Below are 20204 nucleotides of genomic sequence, written 5' to 3' on the forward strand. Positions count from 1 at the left end.
CATATTCACGAAAGCTCTCGGACGGCTGAAGTTTGGGGAGCTGCGGGTGAAGCTGGGAGTTCGAACCGTCTGCGGGGAATGACGTCAAGCTCAAGGGGGAGATTGTGGGGTTTGACCTTGACAGGGTCCCACAAATGGCTTATTTTATTTCCCGCTCAGCACTCTCTTCCTTTCCCGCTTAAAGTTCCTTTGATAAAAGGGACAATGTGGAACATTTTTCTAAAGAATGAGGGCTTCTTTCTTTTGGTTTATTCTCCCTTCTTCTTCTCCCTTGTTCTCTCCCACCAAGACCTGTGCTGCCAAGGAGTGGCAGCTAAGGGATTCTATCCCATCACGTGTCTCGTCTCTTCTCCTTTTCTTCTACCCCCGTTCTTGCTACTGCACTAGAGTTCAATTTTTCACATCTTCCTCTTTCTGAATATCTCCCTCTCCCTCTCTCCCTCTCTCTCTCTCTCTTTCTCTTTCTCTCTCGCCAAATCTAGATTTTCCCATCGTACTACGATTTGAGTTTGAATACGTGAGAAATCGTTAAAACAGAACAGTATTAACCAGCGTGAAACGTTTATCTTCAACATTGGCTCCCTCGAATAGAGTGCGGAAAATAAAAGAACGAGAGAAACAATAGAAACCCAGATTCGCACATCATCAGAGATCATCATCAGAAAAAGAATCAAATCAATCTCCATACCGAATTGCCCTCCAACCCATGATCACCATCTCTTATTCCTCCCTTTCTCTTTCATCCGAGGACGACCCACATCAATTGCGGAACCCAACAATGAAGGGAGCGCCAGTGGCGCCTATCCAGCGGTCACCTTGAAGGAAGGGCCCAACGGTGAACTGGGCAGCCTCCTTCTTCCCAATAACCCTAAACCCAGGCCACTTAACCCTTCCACTAGTCTTCGCTCCAGCTCCGCGGTTCCCATACTCAGCATAATACAGCGTTTTCAGCGCAAAGTCCCCGGCCCAAGGCAGCCACCCTTCAGGCCTGATGAAGTCCCCAATCGTCGATTCCATGATCACAGTCCTGGAATACTCCTTCCACGGACGGCCAAGATAGCTCGGGATCTTGAATTTGAGCGGCACAAGCTTCGCCTCAGGCACGATCCTGCAGTTGTGAATGACCAGGCCCGTCGTCTCCCTCTTATCTGTTCTTCCGTGGGCTGTGATGGTGTTCTGCTGGTTGTCGAGGGGTTTTCTGACGATTATAAGGCAGTTTTGAAGGACTGTGGCGGAGTCGCCGAAGATGAAGTCGACGGTGCCTGAGATTACGCAGTTGCGGTAGAACTGGCGGTGGGTTTGCACGTAGAGTGTGTCTTGGTAGCCGTCCATTCTGCAGTTGAAGAAGGCCGCCATGTCGGATTGCACTCGAAGGGCCACTGCCTGGTGCTTTTCTGGCCCTGCTGTGTTGGCGAAGCCCATTGACTTGGCCACGAACCCGCTCCCTATCGCCGCTGCACACCCATAATTCACTCGTTAGAATCCCTAACCCTAATTCTAATAGTGATCTTTGCAGCAGGAAGCACAATTGAGGACATGGAAATGTATTTATGTAATGAAAAGATGGACGAAAAGGTCTGACTTTGCTCCATGTGATCGCCACAGACTCACCGTCAACTCGTGAGAAACGCTAACCCTAGCCCTGACAGTGAGTTTAGTAGCAAGAAGAACAACTTTGGATATGAAGATGTATTTATGTCTGTATATATAATGACAAGATGGATGAAGAGGCCTGTGTACTCCATGTTATCATCACAGAAGCACATTCAACTCGTGAGAAATCCTAATACTAACGATAACAGTGATCTTAATGGCAGGAAGAACAATTGTAGATATGAAGATGTATGTATGTACGTATATATAATGACAAGATGGATGAAGAGGTCAGAGTGTACACCATGACATACTCACAGACTCGCAGTCAACTCGTGAGAAACCCTAACCCTAACAGTGATCTTAGTAGCAGGAAGAACAATTATGGGTACGAAGTTTCATCTAAGGAATAAATGGACGAAGAGATCTGAATGTAATGCATGTATCGTCACAGACTCACAGTCAACTCTTGAAGAAACCCTAACCCTAACAGTGATCTTAGTAGCAGGAAGAACAATTATGGATACGAAGTTTCATCTAATGAATAAATGGACGAAGAGATCGGAATGTAATGCATGTATCGTCACAGACTCACAGTCAACTCGTGAAGAAACCATAACCCTAAGAGTGATCTTAGTAGCAGGAAGAACAATAGGCGGAAGAGGTCTGAATGTAATGCATGTCATCGTCACAGACTCAGAGTCAACTCGTGAGAAACCCTAACCCTAATCCTAACCCTGACAGAGACCTTCTAGCAGAAGAACAATGGTGGATATGAAGTTCCATTCAGGTCTGAATGTACTCCGTTTCACCGTCCCAGACTCACATTCAACTCCTGAGAAACCCTAACCCGAATAGTAATCTTAGCTGTAGGGAGAACATGCATGAATAAGGTGCATTTGTATGTATATATTAAATGAGAAGATGGACGAAGAGTTCTGACAGTACTCCCCATCATCGTCGAGGTTAACTCGTTAGAAACCCTAACCTAACCCAAATCCTAACATAGATATTAGTGGCAGGAAGAAAACGTGTAGTTATGAAGGAATGTTTATGTGTGCACGTATAATGAGAAAATGAGCGAAAATGTCTGAATATACTCCCTGCCATCGTTGAGGAGAAAAGTCGCTAGAAACCAAGAAAATCTACACGTTTGAAGGGACGAAAAGGTCTGAAGGTACACGAAGAAGATAGATTGGCTAAGCAAGAAGAGAGATGAGGAACAGAAGAGCGAGGGCTTGGATGGAGTGACTACTTACGCAGATTATTATATGAAAATAAACAAAAGAACGAAAGAGAGAAAAGAGATAGAGAGGGAAGAAAGAAGACGGGTGAGAGGGGTACCGAAGGTGGCGGTTTGAAAGGTGGGTGTGCCGTCGACGAAGTTCTTTCTTCCAGAGACGATGGAGCGGCGAGCCCCATCCCCATACATGAACACATTCTCCATGTTCTTGGTCACAATAACATTCTCCTGGTAAACCCCAGCTTTGACGTAAATCACATAACGCCCCTTGTGATCCTTGGGAATGGCATTCAACGCGGCGTTTATGGTCTTAAACTGACCGCTCCCGTCCTTAGCCACCACGGCATCCGGCTTCACATTCCCCTTCGCAGCGGCCGCGAGAAGCCTCCGATCGCTCTCAGAAAACCACTCCGGATAATCGCTCAGCAGCCGCCGCGAAGGTACTTGGGGAATCTGCAGCGCCCCCAAACTCTGCAGCGTAGACGCCACCTCAGTAACGATCGCCAGCGCGTTGCTGGTTAACTCAGCGGCGTCAGAGATGATCTTCTCTAGCTGGGCTTTCAGCTCGGGATGGTCGACGCCGTCCAGGCAAGTCTGCTGGTAGGAGATAACCGCGCTGAGCCAGGTCTTTACGTCGTCGGACTTGGCGGTTAAGTTCTTATCTACGCTGAGATCAACGCCGGAGAAGATGTCTTGGAGCTCGTCGACGGCGTCTTGGAGGAGCTGCTTACAGTCTGATAACGCGGCCTTCTGCCTGTCGTCGACGGTGCTGTTTCCGCTAACGCCCAGTACTTGGTCTGCTGCGGACTTGGAAGCGTTGAGCGTGACTTCCACGGCGGCTTTAACAATGGCTTTGATGCTTACAGCGTTGCCATTGCCGCCTACGGCAGCGCTGAGGCTCTTCTCGCAGGCGTCTTTGTAGTCGGTGACGGCACACATAGCTTGGATTGACTTGGAGCTTGTGGCGGTTCCTCCATTGCTAGATGGGCCGGAGATGTCGTCGCCGATTTTCCTGTGGGCGTGGGCGACTGCAACGACGATACCGACGATAATTGCCGCTAAGGCGACGAGGGTCAGAGCGAAGACGAAGATCTTCTTCCCCAGACCCATCTTGAAGAAGAGAGAAGACCCAGAATAGAGAGAGGGGCCTCTACGTTCTTATATATACGGAGAGGGGCGTGGGAGAGGGAAATAGAGAGAGGGAGCGGGGATTGTTGGCCGAACGTTGGAAACCGTGGTCGCTGACCAGAGTCGTCTCTGTCTCTATTTTGGGCATGACGGGTAATGGTGTCCCGTCGTCGTTTCTCTTCCTCTGGGGGGTTTTATCCTGTTTCCTGTATTTGTGTTCTTTGTTTTCTTGTCTGTCTCGTTATGGAGGTTTATGCGCACCTTATGTGAATATGTTTATGTTTATGTTTATTTCTTTGTTTGAGATAAATGCAATGGCAACTTATGAACAAGTGAGCTTGTTTCAGAAATTAACGTAGAACGTTGGAAGCAACAACTGCAAAATGAGAGTTGTATATTGAATATCTGGGGAGCGTCTGATGAACTAAGGGGTGATTTGAGAACTTAACATTATTAGTTGTGACTTTATCTACCTTTTGTTCCCTAGTTTATAATCCATCAACCCTTTCCAAGCGATAGGAATCTAGTTTTGAGAATGAAACCATTTATAATTTGTAGAGAATATTTTCCCTGTCATGAAGACTAGGCTACTGTAGGCCCAGCTTGACCCAGTAGGAAATGCACATTTCTTTTTGATTGTCAGAGAAATTGCCCAAATTCAGTTTTTCTTAAGCATACAAAAACCATCTATGATCCAAAATTTCTAACATTAAAAATATCATTAAGGCCATCGCAACAATATCAAATTTTAGCTCAAAAATTGATGGAAATGCGGGCGAATAAAACATAAGAAGTTTTATGTCTTTCAATAGATATCTTAATTCATAATGCCTGAAAGGATGTGGAGTGGCTATTTTCTAGATAAATACAAATATCATTTGACTATTCAATATTTAAGAATAATTAGGATGCTAAATCTATGATCGCATTCTGTGTCAATTGACAATATCACAATCCCCAATTTAAATAACGTCTACCCCCTCCTCCGAAATTCACATAGGTTTTCCCTATCATTTATTCAGTATAGTCTATTAAGGCACGGAAATGAAGTTTCTAAGGCACCTTACATACATCTACTACGTATGAGTATTTAATCAAAATTGAAAATTCTATCCTTGATCTTGAGTACATAATTTATCTGGTTAACTACCACACGTAATTGGAAACAATAAGTAAAAATTCTGAAATTACACCTACTTCTCTATTGGTGTGGTATTAGAATAGAAAGGCATTTATTCCATTATAGAGAAGACATAATTTCTCTCTATATGAACAGATTATCTCTCTTTGGGTTGTACCTCGTATTTATTGATTTTCCAATAATTTTGCATCCCATTTCAAGATTCTACATAATCAACATGATAAATGCGTTAACAACCACAAGTGTTCTATACGATTTCAATTCTCTAAATAGAAAATTTTGGATGTTATCATGAATTTCTTTATCTTCCCCAATATATAAAATGATTACCCTTTTCTTTCCTGTAAGTATCCTTATCTTCCCAAGATGGATATTTTGAACTAATTATGCTTGACTTGAGAAAAGTCGACAAGTTTGAACAGATATATGAATTTATTAGTTTTATGTGCTAAAGATTAAAACAAAATAAAGCTCAATATTATCTTCTGCCTGGATTGTTTTATGGGAATCGAAATATAATACATTGGGATTGTAGGCCAACAAGGAGAAAACTGATATTTTAGGGTGTGAGCCATGACTTTCATCCACCAACTTTCTGCTAAACTTCCATGCTAATTGTTAACAATAAAATTAAAACAAAGGATCCATGAAACATATAAAATAGAAATAAATTATCAGTTAAAATATTATAAAAACAGAAAAGGCATTTGAGTAAACAGGCCCTTTGATCAATAATATAATCCAGATCAACCAGATATTATTTTGCCATAAAATCATTCAATAGGATTCAGATAAACAAATTGGGTGCACAAAATTTTTTTAAGTTTTGATTGTGTAGCCTTCTCCGTTTATAGAATAATGTCTAATAAAGGAAACCATTTTCAGATCCTTAGTAAGGGAATGATAAGAAAAAGTTATCCGATTCATTAATATACGTTTTCTCTAAATTTAGTTTATGAAAACACAGAAGAAAATTAATTATGCATAACTTATGGATCAAAATATCATTAATGTGATTCTATAAGCCTAAGATATGTAACATATGATCAGATTTATTTTTCTTAAGATAATCACCCCCACTTTATTTCCTAGACATTAAGTGGTAAGTTTCTTGTATTTCTTAGAATTTTCTTGGCTGCAAGGACTTCAGCTGTTTAGATGACTAGTAACTTGTAAAAAAATAAATGATCAGAAGTCCAAACTTTTCCCCTGGCCAGAAGAAAAGGCACTTAAGTTATAAAGAATAATTTAAAGATATCTAGGATGACCATGAGAATGACCAATTAAATAGATATCTACATTGTAACATTTTTAAAAAATAGAAAACTTTGTCAAGAATTTCCTATGGAAAATCCATTCAAATTTCTCTCAATTTATGATGACTCCTTTAAGAAATCTTAGTAAATATTCAATGCATTGGCTCGTGAACATCATGGTTTTGAGTCTTGATATTTTTACATGATTACAATAGATTAGCTTCAAGAAATTTCATATTTAAAAATGTATAATGTTTAGGCTACTGACCTAAATCAATGTGGACGGATTTAGAATGAGATTGACATGAACCACTAAAAAGGATTGTTGACTGCCAAAGGGAAGAAACAAGAAATTGAGAGAAATAATTAAATAGGAGTATAAGGTAATTAACTACATTCATGAAGGAAATAAAAGAGGCAATGCAAATTTTAAAACCTACAATTTCTCATTGTCAAAAACTTCCTTGCTCTGTTGGCTAGGGGGAACCATCAAGATGAATGATCTCAGTCAACGGGGGAGGTAGACCCTACCCACTTTGATCAAGATCAACATCAATGGAAGACAAAAGGAACTCATTGGAATACCAATTTCAACCGTGTACCTAGGCCTCATTTCCAATGGAGACCAAAGCAACCTAACTTTCGGTTCAACCTCCATCTTATTTTCAGCACACAACATTGAGTAATAATGATCCTATTGATGTAATGATGCAGATGATGAAACAGATGATGGAGGAGCAGAAGATGGTGAATGAGACAATTCCCATCTAAAGAAGTGGACGACATAGAGTCAAAAGAAGGGGACCATAATTTCCATAATTTAGTGACACGTAAGAGAGTTAAAATAAACTTCCACAAAGTATTCTTCCCAACTCAGCAAAGTATCATTCCTAAGAATTTGTTTAATGTGTAATTTTAAATTATGTTCTGCAACTCATTTTTATTGCGATGAACATGTGAAAATACATGCCATTTATAATTTAAAATTGGCAAAGATGTCCTTGTTAGAAAGCGGAAGAAGATGAGATTGAGAAAAGTGAAAACGAAAAGGTGCATGAAGTTGTTTCCGAACCAAAAATGGGAGCCAAAGCCTTCAAATTATATATCTCACATGTTATTTTCTGATGCTCTAAAAATTTGAAGACCTTTTCCTAACCATGAGTAAAATTAATGAAGCTTTATAGGAGCCAAATTTTCATTTTCTCTAGATGATGTAATTAGATGACCCATTTAAAAAAATTATGGATGCATGTACCTCAAACAGAATTCAAAACAGAGTAAAATTCTCCAAATTGTTTGGTTCTCTCCTTCTGAATTAATATTATTAAAAGAACTAAAAAAAAAATTTGCCCCTTTATCAAATGTGAAACAGATGGGCTGACATTCTGCAGATCATGCCTAAGTAAGTGGTAAACTCATGCCAAAGGGCCTATTTTGATGTAACACGACATCCAATTTTGTCGGATTTGGGTTATATCACAGATGAAGATTTTGACGATGATGCAACAACGTGATAAGATGCGTGCTAATGTCAAAAATTTAACGAGGAAAGTACTCTGGTAACCGACTGATCTGAGGCGTAGTTCAGATGACGACACGGAGAAGTGACGCGGTCTGATCAAGCTCTCAATGATCCGTATGTTCAGCTCGAGGGTCAACAGAGTGGGGGACGACCACCCTCCGATGGTGTCCACGCCGTTATTGTGAACGACTCGATCTGGCACCGTCAAAGACAGATCCTGATACAGGATAATGGCTAACCTATATGGTCATCTCGGAGCATCTCGAGGCGATGAGCAGTCGTAGGCCAGCACTGACGGAACTAATAATACTGCGAGAAATAAGGGAGTGGAAGAGGATGGAAGCAACCTGTGGGAAGGACGCTGGTCTGGCCCTTGAGTGGTGGAGCATGGCGACTGGTGGGAAGAGGGAGGATCGTCGTCTTGGACTCTCGTGGTCGCGATACTGGGCGGAGTCGATCCAGCGCCAGGGGAATCGGAGGATGTGTACTCACGGCCTTCTAGCGGTAGAGCACGGCCACAGGCGAGGAGGGTCAGAGAGGGTCGTTGTCGGTTGGGTCGACGATCAATGGTCAAAGGGACCCCTCCTGACAACACATGAAGCCCAGCAGAATCGCCCTTAGAATGTAGCACGACAGGATCAACTAATAGTGTCGGTGGTCAAGGGAGCCAGCACGGTGAATGCTACAACACTGTGTTCACACGTCGGCAGGAGATTGACCCAGCATCGTAGTAGAGAGGATCAACAGCATGAAGAATCGGCACAGGCGGAGCGTGCGGAAGAGGAGTGTCGACGTAACGGGCTGGGCTTGACCCACGAGAAGGCAGGCCGCGTTCCCGCTTGATGGGTCGGTCTGCACCCACCGTACGTCACGGCAAGGATCGGCGGGATTTTCCCCCGGAGTCAACCCACAGGACCGCGGGCTTCAGCGTCAGAGGATCGGAAGGGTGCCTGGCTAGTGAAAGTGAAGGGGTGGACCTACGCAGTCATCTAAAGAATCCTCCAAGGGGAAGAAACCATGCATGGCCTCCCCTCCCTCAAAGGTGCAACAAAATGAGGTACAAAATGCAAACTCGCATGGGGGAGAGGGCTGTACACACGCAGGTGTGGCCTCCCCCGCAGTCTAGGGTGACAAAATAAAACGAATGGTGCGGAACCAACCCTGTAAAACCGTGAGGGGTTTCCGTAAAACAGCAAAACAACACGAACACGAGATTGGCTCGGGCTCTTCACATTGGCTCAGGCTCTGCGACGAGGTTGATGATGAGTCGAAGCGTGTTCAACCGGATGGTCCTCCATCATATTTTATAAGTTCAAATTTGGGAACCAGAACCCGTATGGATGGACCTATGCTTTCCTCATGGATGAGATAGAGAACCATCGGGAATATTCAAAGATGTTTAGTTAGAATAAAAAATAAAGTCATTCATGTTTACTTTAGTGTGTCAGAAATTAATCTTAATACAAATATGAGTCATTTGACTATTATTTAAGGTCCCTCATTTTTTGGGTAAAAGGAACTATAAAGTTTAAGAATGGAAAGGAGAATTTAGAATGAAAAATGGATAGAGTTGAAGAACACCCTATGTGGTGTAATAAAGGAGTTATTACATGTAACTTTTTGGCGATGAAGAGAAATCAAGAAGGTATAATTATGACATTCAGGAATAGAATTATGAAGATGGGTTTATCTTTCCAAAAAACTCCCTTAGTAACCTCTTCACCACAACCCCAAACTCAAACCTGAACCTTCTTACCCAAATATGGATTTATATATTTATAGGTCATTTCTTATTATCATTTCTTCATAAGTATTCCCTGGTAAAACAGATTTTGGGGTTAAAAAAGAATTTGATCCTGATCTATAAATATAATTATCATAAACTAGGTATCAAATGATGGTTTGTGAAATTATTTTTTAATAGAGATTTTTAATTTTTTGTATTTTAAATAACTTTACATCTATTTCATTTAATGAAAATGAAATAAGAATAATAAAATTATATTTATTGAATCTAAAATGTTTAAATTTTAAGTTTTATATTATTTTTTGGATATTTTATCATATTTTTCAAGATTTAAAAACAAATTAAAAGGGTATTATCTTATTTGGTGCTTGGAAATATTATGTAGCATACAATGAGGATGGAGTGGAACAATAGGCTTGTAGGTGAGTGCGCGATTGTGTAATGGGCTTACGAATGCACAGTTGTGTCATGCAAGATGTTGTGGAGATTGATGAAAATATATGTGACCGACAAGCTAATTACTCATTCCATATCTCGTTTCATGTTCATTAATAGAACATATTCATTATAGTGCACGTGTGATACTTATAATGAAGTCCATGAATACATTATCAGACTTAGTGAATTATGACGAGATCGTAATACGGAGATCACTAGTCTTTAAGCATGTGTTCTAAACATTCCTATTTGAAGGATACACAAGAAGGACATCAAAGTATCCGTATAGAATAGCACTATCTAGCCTCACTCATATGATGAGTATGGTCGTTCCCATAGCCATTGGTGTGGGGACACTAAGGATAGATAGTGGGTGCTCTTTAGTGGAAAGAGTTCACTGAATTGATCTGTATGAATCACTGAACTGTCAATCAGGCCGATTCACGTCACAGTAGTATAAGTGGTTTTTAGACCTGAGACACCAAAGAAGTATTGTGGATAAACGGTTGTACTTTGACTATGGCCAACGAATCTCTAATCATGGGATCCTAAACGATCTTAGTTCGGGTGCATCAAGAAGTTCACGAAGACGATTGAGCGGTCAAGACAGGATCATCTATCCTCGGTATAAGAGGTGACAGCTCAAGGAAGATGATGTGATGAAGTCCTTGGCCAAGGTAGTGAAATATCGGGGAAGAGTTCTCTGATGGTTTCCAAATGCATCAGTACTAACTTGGATGACCGATTAGGGTTTGACAATTGACCATACCCTAAGTCATCCAAGGAGCGTCAAGTGGATGAGGGATTATACGTGCACAATAACTGATGACAAACAAGTTCCATGAGTGAATCGATACACGCTCCTTTGTATTTTCTAGAACACGAGGTGTAGCTTGGCACCCCACGTGTTGGAGACTCGACCTATCGATTGGGTTAAATAGATCTGGCATCAATTCATCTATATGATGAAAAAGTTAATTAATTTGGAAAAATATTATTGGGCCGCTGAATTTGTTAACTATTTTGATACATGGGCCTAGAGGGTCACACGCAAATGGTCTTTTGGACGTCGAAAGATATACTTAAGTTGTGGGGGTTTTCTGAAAAGTATCCACTTAGAATAAATAGGGAAAGACACTGAACAAAATTTACCCATGCCATAATTTTTTAGAGGCCTTCCCCTTCTCCCTTCTCCCCATGACTCCTCTCCACTCTCGATGCGATCGGGACAACGTAATGACGGCGAAGGAGGTTGAACGGGGCTCGTTAATGAGAGGGAGGATATCTGACATGCCAAGGATCGTGAAGATACATCTAAAGGCTTTACACATGAGCAGCTCGACTCGTCTCACTCCCAGATCCAAGAAATCACGGATGTGATCCATGCAAAGGTACTTCATTTTAATGATATTATCAATGTCGTTTAATTTTGCGAAAGTCTTCCCCTGCGCATTGTTATGATTCCTTCATCCATATCTAGGCCTCCAGAACCCAACATAGGGCAGGGGAGTTTTAGGCCAAATTAGCTCAATGAAATAACAAATATGACATATCGCATGTGGTTGACTGCCCCCGTAAGCATGGATTATGTGGATAATAATAGGCTGGTCATATGAGGGACATTGCTGAAACTATGGCACAATAAATCACATATAACTATCGTAACAACTCAACTTGTTGTCACATGCTATTACATTGGAAGCTCTAGATCTTGTCTGTACTCCAATGTGTTCAGAAATCCTATCACACATTACACATGACATTCATCTTTCATTAACACAATCAGTTCATTATAATGCATGAGTGATTCTCATTATAAAGTTCATGAATACATTATTAGACTTAGTGAATTGTGATGAGATCATTATACAGAGATCACTAGTCAGCATTTACTCAAAGAATTATTGCTCATAGGACACTCAAGAAGAACATCAAATAGAACTACCCAGTCCCACTCAAATGATGAGTATGGCCAATCTCATAGCCATTATTGTGAAGAAAATAAGAATAAATAGTGGGTGCTTTTTAATAGAAAGAGTTCACTAAATTCATCTATATGAATCCATAAATGTTACTTATCAAACTCTGAATCAGATTGATTCATGTTACGGTTGTAGTAGTAGTAATTTGACATTAGGCAGAAAAAAAAATTTAGATGTACAACTGAACTTTGACTATGGCCTACAGTTCCTAACCATGGAATCCTAAATTGTCATAGTTTGGGTGAAGTAAGAATTTCATGAAGATGATTGAATGGTCAAGATGGGATTTTCTGCCCGTGGTATAAAAACAAATAGTTCAAGGAAGAGAATACTATGAATTCCTTGGCCAAGGTAGTGGAATATTGGAGAAGAATTCTTAAGTGATTTTCAAATGCATCAGTACTATCTTAGATGATTGTTTAAGTTTTGATTGTTGGCCATGCCTTGAGTCATCTTAGGAGAATCAAGAAAATGAGGGACTATATATGTATAGTAATTGATGAGCGACAGGTTTTATGAGCGAGCAAATACAATCCTCTGTATATACTAGAGCACAAGGTGTAGCTTGTCCCTCCAAGGGATAGAAACTCGACCTATTTATTAAATATGTCACAAATTAATATATTGATGATATAGATTAGTAATTCAGCAGACCAATAAAAGTTATTTAGCCATGGGGGTCATTAACTAGACTAATACATGGGCCTATAGGGTTACACACAAATGGCATTTTGGATGTTAGAAGATATACTTGAAGTTTAAGAGTTTAATGAAAAACTTCCCAATTATTAATAGCGGAAGGCCATGAACAAAATTCAACCAACCAGAATTATTTGGGGCCCTACTCTTCTTCTCCCTTCTTCCCTTTGCATATCTCCATTATTTATGTGCTCGAGACTGTACATTGATCACTATGGAGTGTGAATGTGACTCATTATGATGAAGGATGAGATTCAACATGATAGGCATTTTATTGATACGTCGAGAGGTTGCACACTTGAGTGGATCAACACATCTTACTTGAAGGTCCAAGAAATCATGAATCTAATCCATTCACAAGTGATTTTAGTTATAGTTTTTAATGCCATAATTATTCTATTCATGTCTCTCGCTGCATGAATCCTTATAGTTTTGTCCAAATCAACGCCTTTGAACCGAAAAACCTAGAAAAAATGTGAATAACATATATAATAAGTAGAGTGAAACTACACCAATTTTCTTGTTAGCCCCAACTGAATTTGATTATTCTTTCCTATAAAAAAAATTTGTCACACTTTCTGAAATTTGTTCTCTACACCATTAGGAAAAATAATGGACCTTAAGAAGAATGTTGTTTCACTTTCCCAGCCGCTTTCGGGGCCCTCTATGGGATACAAAGAGGCAAATCTTGCACTCAGCTTTGATCTACATTATGATTCAGCTTCTAATAGAAAATCATCCTCCAAATTCATGGAGTGAGTCTTGTACTTTTTTCTTCTTTTTGGCATGGTCTCTAAAGAGGGTTAAGTTAGGCCTTTGTCCTCCTCCTTAATTATCTTTTATTGTGATCCAGATTGTGTCCTGTAGCCTCCCCATTTTCTACTTTGCTTCCATAAACTAAAGTCAAATCAACCTATGTCTTGTATATGAAATAAACTCAAGAAAGTTAAAAAAAATCCTATAGACTGAAAGACATTGTCGGGTTATCTCATAAATCAATAAATACATACATTAGGAACTCTATTTAATTAATAAAAAACCTTTAATTAATAGTGTTAATTTGATGATATCAATTTCCTCAAAATTTAGTTATCAATGCCCATATCAAAATTTAATAAAAAACCTTTAATTAATAGTGTTAATTTGATGATATCAATTTCCTCAAAATTTAGTTATCAATAAACTGTCCAAACATCTTTGAAAAATCTCATTAGAGTGGCGTGTAAAAAATTTCAGTCAAATCTCGAAAGGGATATCTTCCACAAAATTTTAGACATTTAATGTAAGTTGACCCCCTCATATCTTGGAATAATTGAATGAAAATTTTAATGGAAACCTAGTTCTCTCTCAGTTTGGGATTATGAATAAGCGTGAGGTAGCAGCTTTCAGTAAAAAAGTGGCATCACATTACTGGCAAATAGGATTACTCTTATTAAAAGGGTCAGTACTTGGTACAATGCATCTCCACTATCTTTTCTCCAAGGTGAATGTAGGGAATACACATTCTTCTCCCCATGTTAAAATTGTGTTAATGAGAAGTATAATGAGGCTCCTATCTACTCTAATATGAATAAATTAATTGATGGCTCAAAATTAAATTTTAATATTAATAGAAGAGGAAATGAATGTGAAGGTAGTAGTATTTCATGCAGCTTTTTTCCAACATTTTAGATGAACGGACAATGTAGAAAATGAAAGATGGAAGAATCTCAAGAACATTCTCCCAATGAGAGAATAAAAGGAATGTGTTATCACCAAAATTAAATTAAATTTCCCAATTTTTTACACAAAAAAGGTAGAGCAAGACACATATATTCACTAAAGTTGTCAGCGATTACACGGTAATGACAAAAATAACTGTCTTCATGCAAATCAGATTATTTAAAAGAAACTGCAAATGAAACAGCCAAAATTCATGACATGAAGTGTATTAATTTGATGCTTTCTACCCCCCGGAAAGAATGTGATCTTTTAAAACCTCTAAGGTATCACAAACTAGCTATGGATTGTACCTTTGATGATATAAGTTGAATTCCTAATCATTTTTGTGAACATATGTTTTGTTAAATAGTCATATACGTGATCTAGATAGAGCCAATCCAAATTAAATCCTCATATCCTAAGATTTTTTAAAAAGGCTTGCACTATTTAATGCGAGGATTATTATGTTATTTCATATGGTCCATTGGTTGTCCTTATTAATCTTCATTAACCATGGAGACTAATAAAAAAAGGTAATAAATTCAGAAGAAACTGATGAATGTGTAGATGGTGTGTATTAATTGAACAAGTTTGAATAGACGGACCAGGAACGATAATTATCATACGTCTCATGGACCAGATTTTGGAGGAGCTTTGAGGGTAAAGATATTCTTTAACTTCATGGATATTTAGGATATAATCATAATAATTTTTATCCTGAAAGTCAATAAAGAAAACTGCATTCAATGCCCTACAATATCCTTTGCGCTGAGATGTATGCCGATTGGATTATGAAATGCTCCTGTTGATAACATCATAAATGTGTGTTCATTTTAATCACTATTAACCAATCTTACTGCATAATTAACATGAATTTCATGTAGGTTATCATCTAGTTTTGTCATTTTAGCATTCATCACGTTTCTTCACCCGTTCACTCATTTTTTGCGTAATAAGTGATAAATGATGTAATATACAGGTTTGACCTTTTCCAAGGTCATACTATCGTGAAATAATCGTTATTTTTTAGTTCATGTTGTTTTTGGAGCTGGAGTGAGAGAAACAATGAAGGCCAATGTACACAACTCCTGGGCAGAAAAATCTGAACAATAGTACCATCTTTGGCATAATTTTTTGTTGCCATAGTCATATATATTTTCAATTCAGGATGGAAAACAAGAAAGAACTCTGAAAATTGAAGAATTGGGTGAGCATTTTACCCAATACCGAGTTGTGGATAAAAAGATATCGTCTTCCAAAGTTAGGAGAAAATTCAGATTGATTTATTTTTCATAAGAAAATTATTATTATTTTTTGAATTTTTGCCACGTGACAGGCACCACATGGCACGGCAGCCACGTTAACAAGCATTCCACGTTCACAAAGGTGGCACCCGCACATCATGCTGATGCGTAAATAACACAGAAGTAGGGATGGGAAAATAACCCGCTTTGAAGAACAGTAAAAAGAACTGTATTATCGGAGGGAGAGAGAGAGAGAGAGAGAGAGAGAGAGAGAGAGAGAGCAAAGGGAAGTGGACAGGGGACGAGAGGGAAGGGGGGGATGGGGGGGGGGGAGAGAGAGAGGAAGAACGGGAAGGGGGGGCACAGGAGGGGAAGCGAGAGTTGAGGGGGACAGGGGAGAGGAAGAGAGAGAGGAGGGAATGGGGAGAGGGGGCGGAGAGAGAGAAGGTAGATGAGAGAGGGGAGCCTAGAGAGAGAGAGGGCACGGGAGAGGGCGACAGGGAGAAAGAGAGAGAGGGGGTTATGGGAGAGGGGGGAAGAGAGGAGTATGTTTATTATTTTGTAAAAATATTTCCTCAATAACAAACAAAACTTTTTTTCTCATCCCTATGCAAAAGAGAGTGATGTGACAATGTGATGCATTTTGATACATTATTAAAATCTCCAACATTATATACCTGAAATCTTAATTAAATTTTATCAATGTGGACAAAACAAAACTTTGTGGCAGCTTCTGATTGAACTACCCATTTTTAGATAAAGTGATTAAAGCGACAAAGGAGAAGGACTATGCATGATGCGTGTGCAAAGCGATACAAAACCTTTCACACATTAGCTTTATCTCTCCTCCCCTAAATTGGGGTGACGTGGATACATCTTGGCCATTCTTCCCCCTTAAAAGGGGGATATCATGGTGCATGTGCAATCAAATAACTGCTTTATTTTTTGAATGAACCATCTCATTTTTTCTCAACTTGCTTCAAATTTAAACCCTAATATGGCAGATGATCCCAATGCCTCTCTACGCATTCCCTAACATAAAATCTGGATGATTAGTGGATACATGTGTTGCTTGACCAGGAGCTCTGACGGTGGAGTGCTTGATAAAACTCATTGAGTCGGTGCCAAATGGATCAATTCCCCATTGCATTCAGGTTAGTGTCATGATAGTTCATCAAATTGACACTTAGTTTGGTCTTGTTTTGTATTTTTTGAAAGGTAATTAGTGATTAACCACATGTTCTCTCTCCTCAACACTTTTTTCTCCTTTGATTTTAGTCTGAATTGTGCAATTTTGGATTTGTTGGAAAGATCGTTGAGTCCTTTTTTTCTGAATCTACCCTAAAATCATAATTCTGACCTCAATTAATTGTCCAATTTTTTGAATTACATCAGAGTGTCTGAAATCATTGTGATTATCCCCCAATACCTTGGGGATTCGACCTGGACTCACCACTATTCTTGATTTTTCATTGTGTTTTAAGTGAGTATAGTTTTATTTTATTGACCCATAATTTCATGTTTTCAGCAGCACAAAAGTACAGTCATCACCTGCCACATTATAAAGATGCATGAGTATGACGTATGATTTATTAGGCAACAGTATGTAAGTTTTTATGATGCTTTTTTTGGTTTTTGGAACATCCTTTGAGATGTTTATCTAACCTGACATGATTACCTAGATTTTTGTATTTAATAAATTGATAATAAGATAGTAAAATTATTTTCAGGGTGTGAGAAGGATTAGTGATGGAGCAACAAGCCATTAATCATGGTCCAGAGATAGACAGGGCCAAGATCATACTGATCAAGAAACTGACCCTTCCCATCAAAATATAAAGCAACTTAAAGGAATTATTGACCACATATTCTTCAGCAACAGGTTCATTAAAGTTTTTGATAATTTTTTTAAACCCCTTTAAAATATTATGTCTATGGATCTTTATTTTATTATTGATGAAAATGCCATGTTGACTTAAAAAGAAATTAAGGGTTCACTCATACAGGCTCCATACTGAAGTTTGTCATTTTCAGTGGAACAGGCTTAGGGAAGAGGGGGAAAGAGCATGTGGCCATATTTTATGCTTTGATAACCTTGGCGGATGCTAAAGCCAGCTATTTAACAACATAGAATGGACTTCTAGCTGTTTATGTCCATCTTTCATATGGAGACCAGAAGCAAAAGGGTTGTACCCACAATTGTATGGCTGTGGATTCAACCCTAACAAGCACGAGCAGTAGCAGTAGAACCTTAATTTTTGGATGGATGAATAAATGAATTTAGAGAGTGAAAAAATAAGACATAATGTGAGATTTGGGGAGAGAAATGGATGGATTTAGCAAGAGAAAATTTTAGATTTTGATGGATGGAGAAAAAGCTGAAGGAAAAATGGGGGAAATTGATGGAGATGATTATATGAAATGCTACAACCTGATGCAGGACGGACGTCGTCGACGTCCTGCGGTAGGAGTGCGGTCCGTTCGTCCTTCTCCGAGGACGATCATCTTGGACTGCACGCCCCGCTTGTCGGTGGGTGTCCCGAAAAGATCTTGTCCTGGGGTCCTCAATTCGTTGGAGGGCCGAAGTAGACTCTATCTCCACGTGGTCTGCGCTCCACATGTAGTCATCAGGGCGTTGGTGGGCCCGACTACTGGTGGAAGGGGGCTGTTCAGCCGGCCGGATGACGAGGACGGCGGCGAACTAGCAGCTGCATAAGACGGCCATAGGCGACGTCGTGTGGCGAGCGGCGATGGTCAGCAAAAGTGGCGGCGGCGGCAGCCGAAGATGGCGGCGGCGACCGCCGGAGATGTCGACGACCGAAGGTGGGCAGCGGCCAAGATGGCGGCAGCGGCGGCAGCCGGATATAGCGGCGGCGGCCGCCGGAGATTGCCGGGATATTGAGCCGCGGTAGTAAGCCTCCTTCAGGGTAACAGACCACCGAGATTGCGGCAGTCCATTAGGTTAGGCCCGTAACGGGCATAGGGCTGTCGTGGCATCCTCGAGATGCTTGCATGGCGATTGGGCTTCCCGGAGAGCAGTTTGAGGCGCGACGGCTGGCGCCTGGACTTCGCGGGGATTTGGAGGGCGGCGGCGGCGCTTTGAGGCGCGGGATGCGGCACCTCGGGATGCGGGAGCCGGTTCATCGAGTGGGCCCCTTGGACCGGAATAGAGGCGCCGACCCATAATGCTCGGGCCCAATGGGCGGAGTCGGCACGGCTGAGGACTGACCAGTGTGGGGCGCGGCGCGGGCGTGGCACGGCGGGTGGCCGTGCCGAGGGCGGCTTGCGACCCGGTGCAGCGGCAGCGTCGCGCGATTCCGGCGGTTGCGGGCGCTGCGGCCGCTGCGGGCTACCGCGCCGATCCGGCGGCTGCGGCGGCGCGGCCGCTGCGGCGCTCAGCGGCGGCGGCCTGCCGCGGCGCTCCGGCGGTTACTGGCGGCTGCGGCCGCTGCGGCTGCCGCGGCGCTCCGGCGGCTGCGGCTGCGGCGGCGGTTCTGGCCGCGGGCTGCTGCGAAGCGGCGGCCGCTCGGCGGTGCGGCGGTACTGCGGCGCGGCGCAGTCAGGCGGCTGCGGCCCCGAGGGCGGCGGCGGCGCCGAGGGCGGCGGTCGCTGCGCGCCGCGCCGCGTCGGGGCCGCGGCCGCCGGCGGTTGCGGCCGCTGCGGGCGGCGGCTCCGCAATCCGGGCGGCGCTCCACCGACCTGGGACCCCGGCGGCGGCGGCCGCCTAGGGTTCCGTCGGTCTGTCCTGACGGAACGGGGGAGGGGCGGAACGGGACGGGTGGCCAAAGTCGGCCCCGTCCCGTCCGCCCTTCACTCTGTTACTCTCTTCTCTCAAAACGGGAACGGAACGGGACTCATCTCTTTTCCAAAAATTTAGAATGGACTTACTCCGTCGGTCGGGAGGATAATGGGCCCTAAGGAGTGGTCCAAGAGAGGGAACCCATTCGGAAAGGGTCCCCCTCTTAAGACCACTAGTACAAAGTTTATTTAAATATAAAACCTTAACCAAACCTAGAAAAAAAAACGCGGATACGTTGAGGGCTTCGCCATCACAACCCATATGGACGGGACAGTAGTATGGTTAGTTATAAATTTTCATATTTAAAAATGGATTTGTAAATGAAGTTCAGGATTATTCAAATAATATGGTTAATAACACGATACATTAATGAGCTAGACATCTGATTTCATGACAAATGCATGGAATTTAAAGTACATTTATCGTGTTATCACACCTTATTGCATTTCGCACCATGCAATGTTTGTATTTTGTAATAATCAAACCTTAATTTTAGAATAACGATACAATCGAGCCAGAAAAAATGGCCTTCAATTTTGCAAAACCAAAGTTCTTGTCACATTACTTAGCTTAGAGTACTTGCATTTTGTAACACCATAGGTTTCATTCAATAACAAAATCATCAATCCTACAGTATGACAATAAAGATATTCAACCAGTAAGAGTCAAAATTCTTTGGTCGCCTTATTCAGTTTATCATTTGACACCAAC

The 20204-nt window shown here is 41.3% G+C and overlaps 1 protein-coding gene and 1 long non-coding RNA gene across 2 annotated transcripts; both read right to left on the reverse strand.

Annotated features, from left to right (window-relative positions):
* Nucleotides 1–561: 561 nt before the first annotated feature.
* LOC144716961 (putative pectinesterase/pectinesterase inhibitor 13) lies at nucleotides 562–4473 on the reverse strand. Its single transcript, XM_078592255.1, has 2 exons — nucleotides 2938–4473; nucleotides 562–1454 (listed from the first exon to the last, which is right to left on the reverse strand). The coding sequence occupies exons 1-2, from the start codon at nucleotides 3944–3946 to the stop codon at nucleotides 760–762; spliced, it is 1704 nt and encodes a 567-aa protein (XP_078448381.1). The 5' UTR covers nucleotides 3947–4473; the 3' UTR covers nucleotides 562–759.
* A 3222-nt stretch (nucleotides 4474–7695) lies between these two features.
* On the reverse strand, nucleotides 7696–9095 carry LOC144716970 (uncharacterized). The gene is made up of 2 exons (XR_013585034.1): nucleotides 8231–9095; nucleotides 7696–8100 (listed from the first exon to the last, which is right to left on the reverse strand). It is a non-coding gene; the product is annotated as an uncharacterized LOC144716970 (long non-coding RNA).
* Between the last annotated feature and the right edge of the window lie 11109 nt (nucleotides 9096–20204).

Source organism: Wolffia australiana, chromosome 1 (assembly GCF_029677425.1).
Source record: "Wolffia australiana isolate 7733 chromosome 1, ASM2967742v1".
Taxonomy (NCBI): domain Eukaryota; kingdom Viridiplantae; phylum Streptophyta; class Magnoliopsida; order Alismatales; family Araceae; genus Wolffia; species Wolffia australiana.

Excerpts from the sequence above, each read along its gene's own strand:
- LOC144716961 (XM_078592255.1), bottom strand. The coding sequence starts at position 3,946 with ATGGGTCTGGGGAAGAAGATCTTCGTCTTCGCTCTGACCCTCGTCGCC. Across the intron at positions 1,455-2,937 it reads CTTTCAAACCGCCACCTTCG|CGGCGATAGGGAGCGGGTTC; the intron begins GTACCCCTCTCA and ends ATGGGTGTGCAG.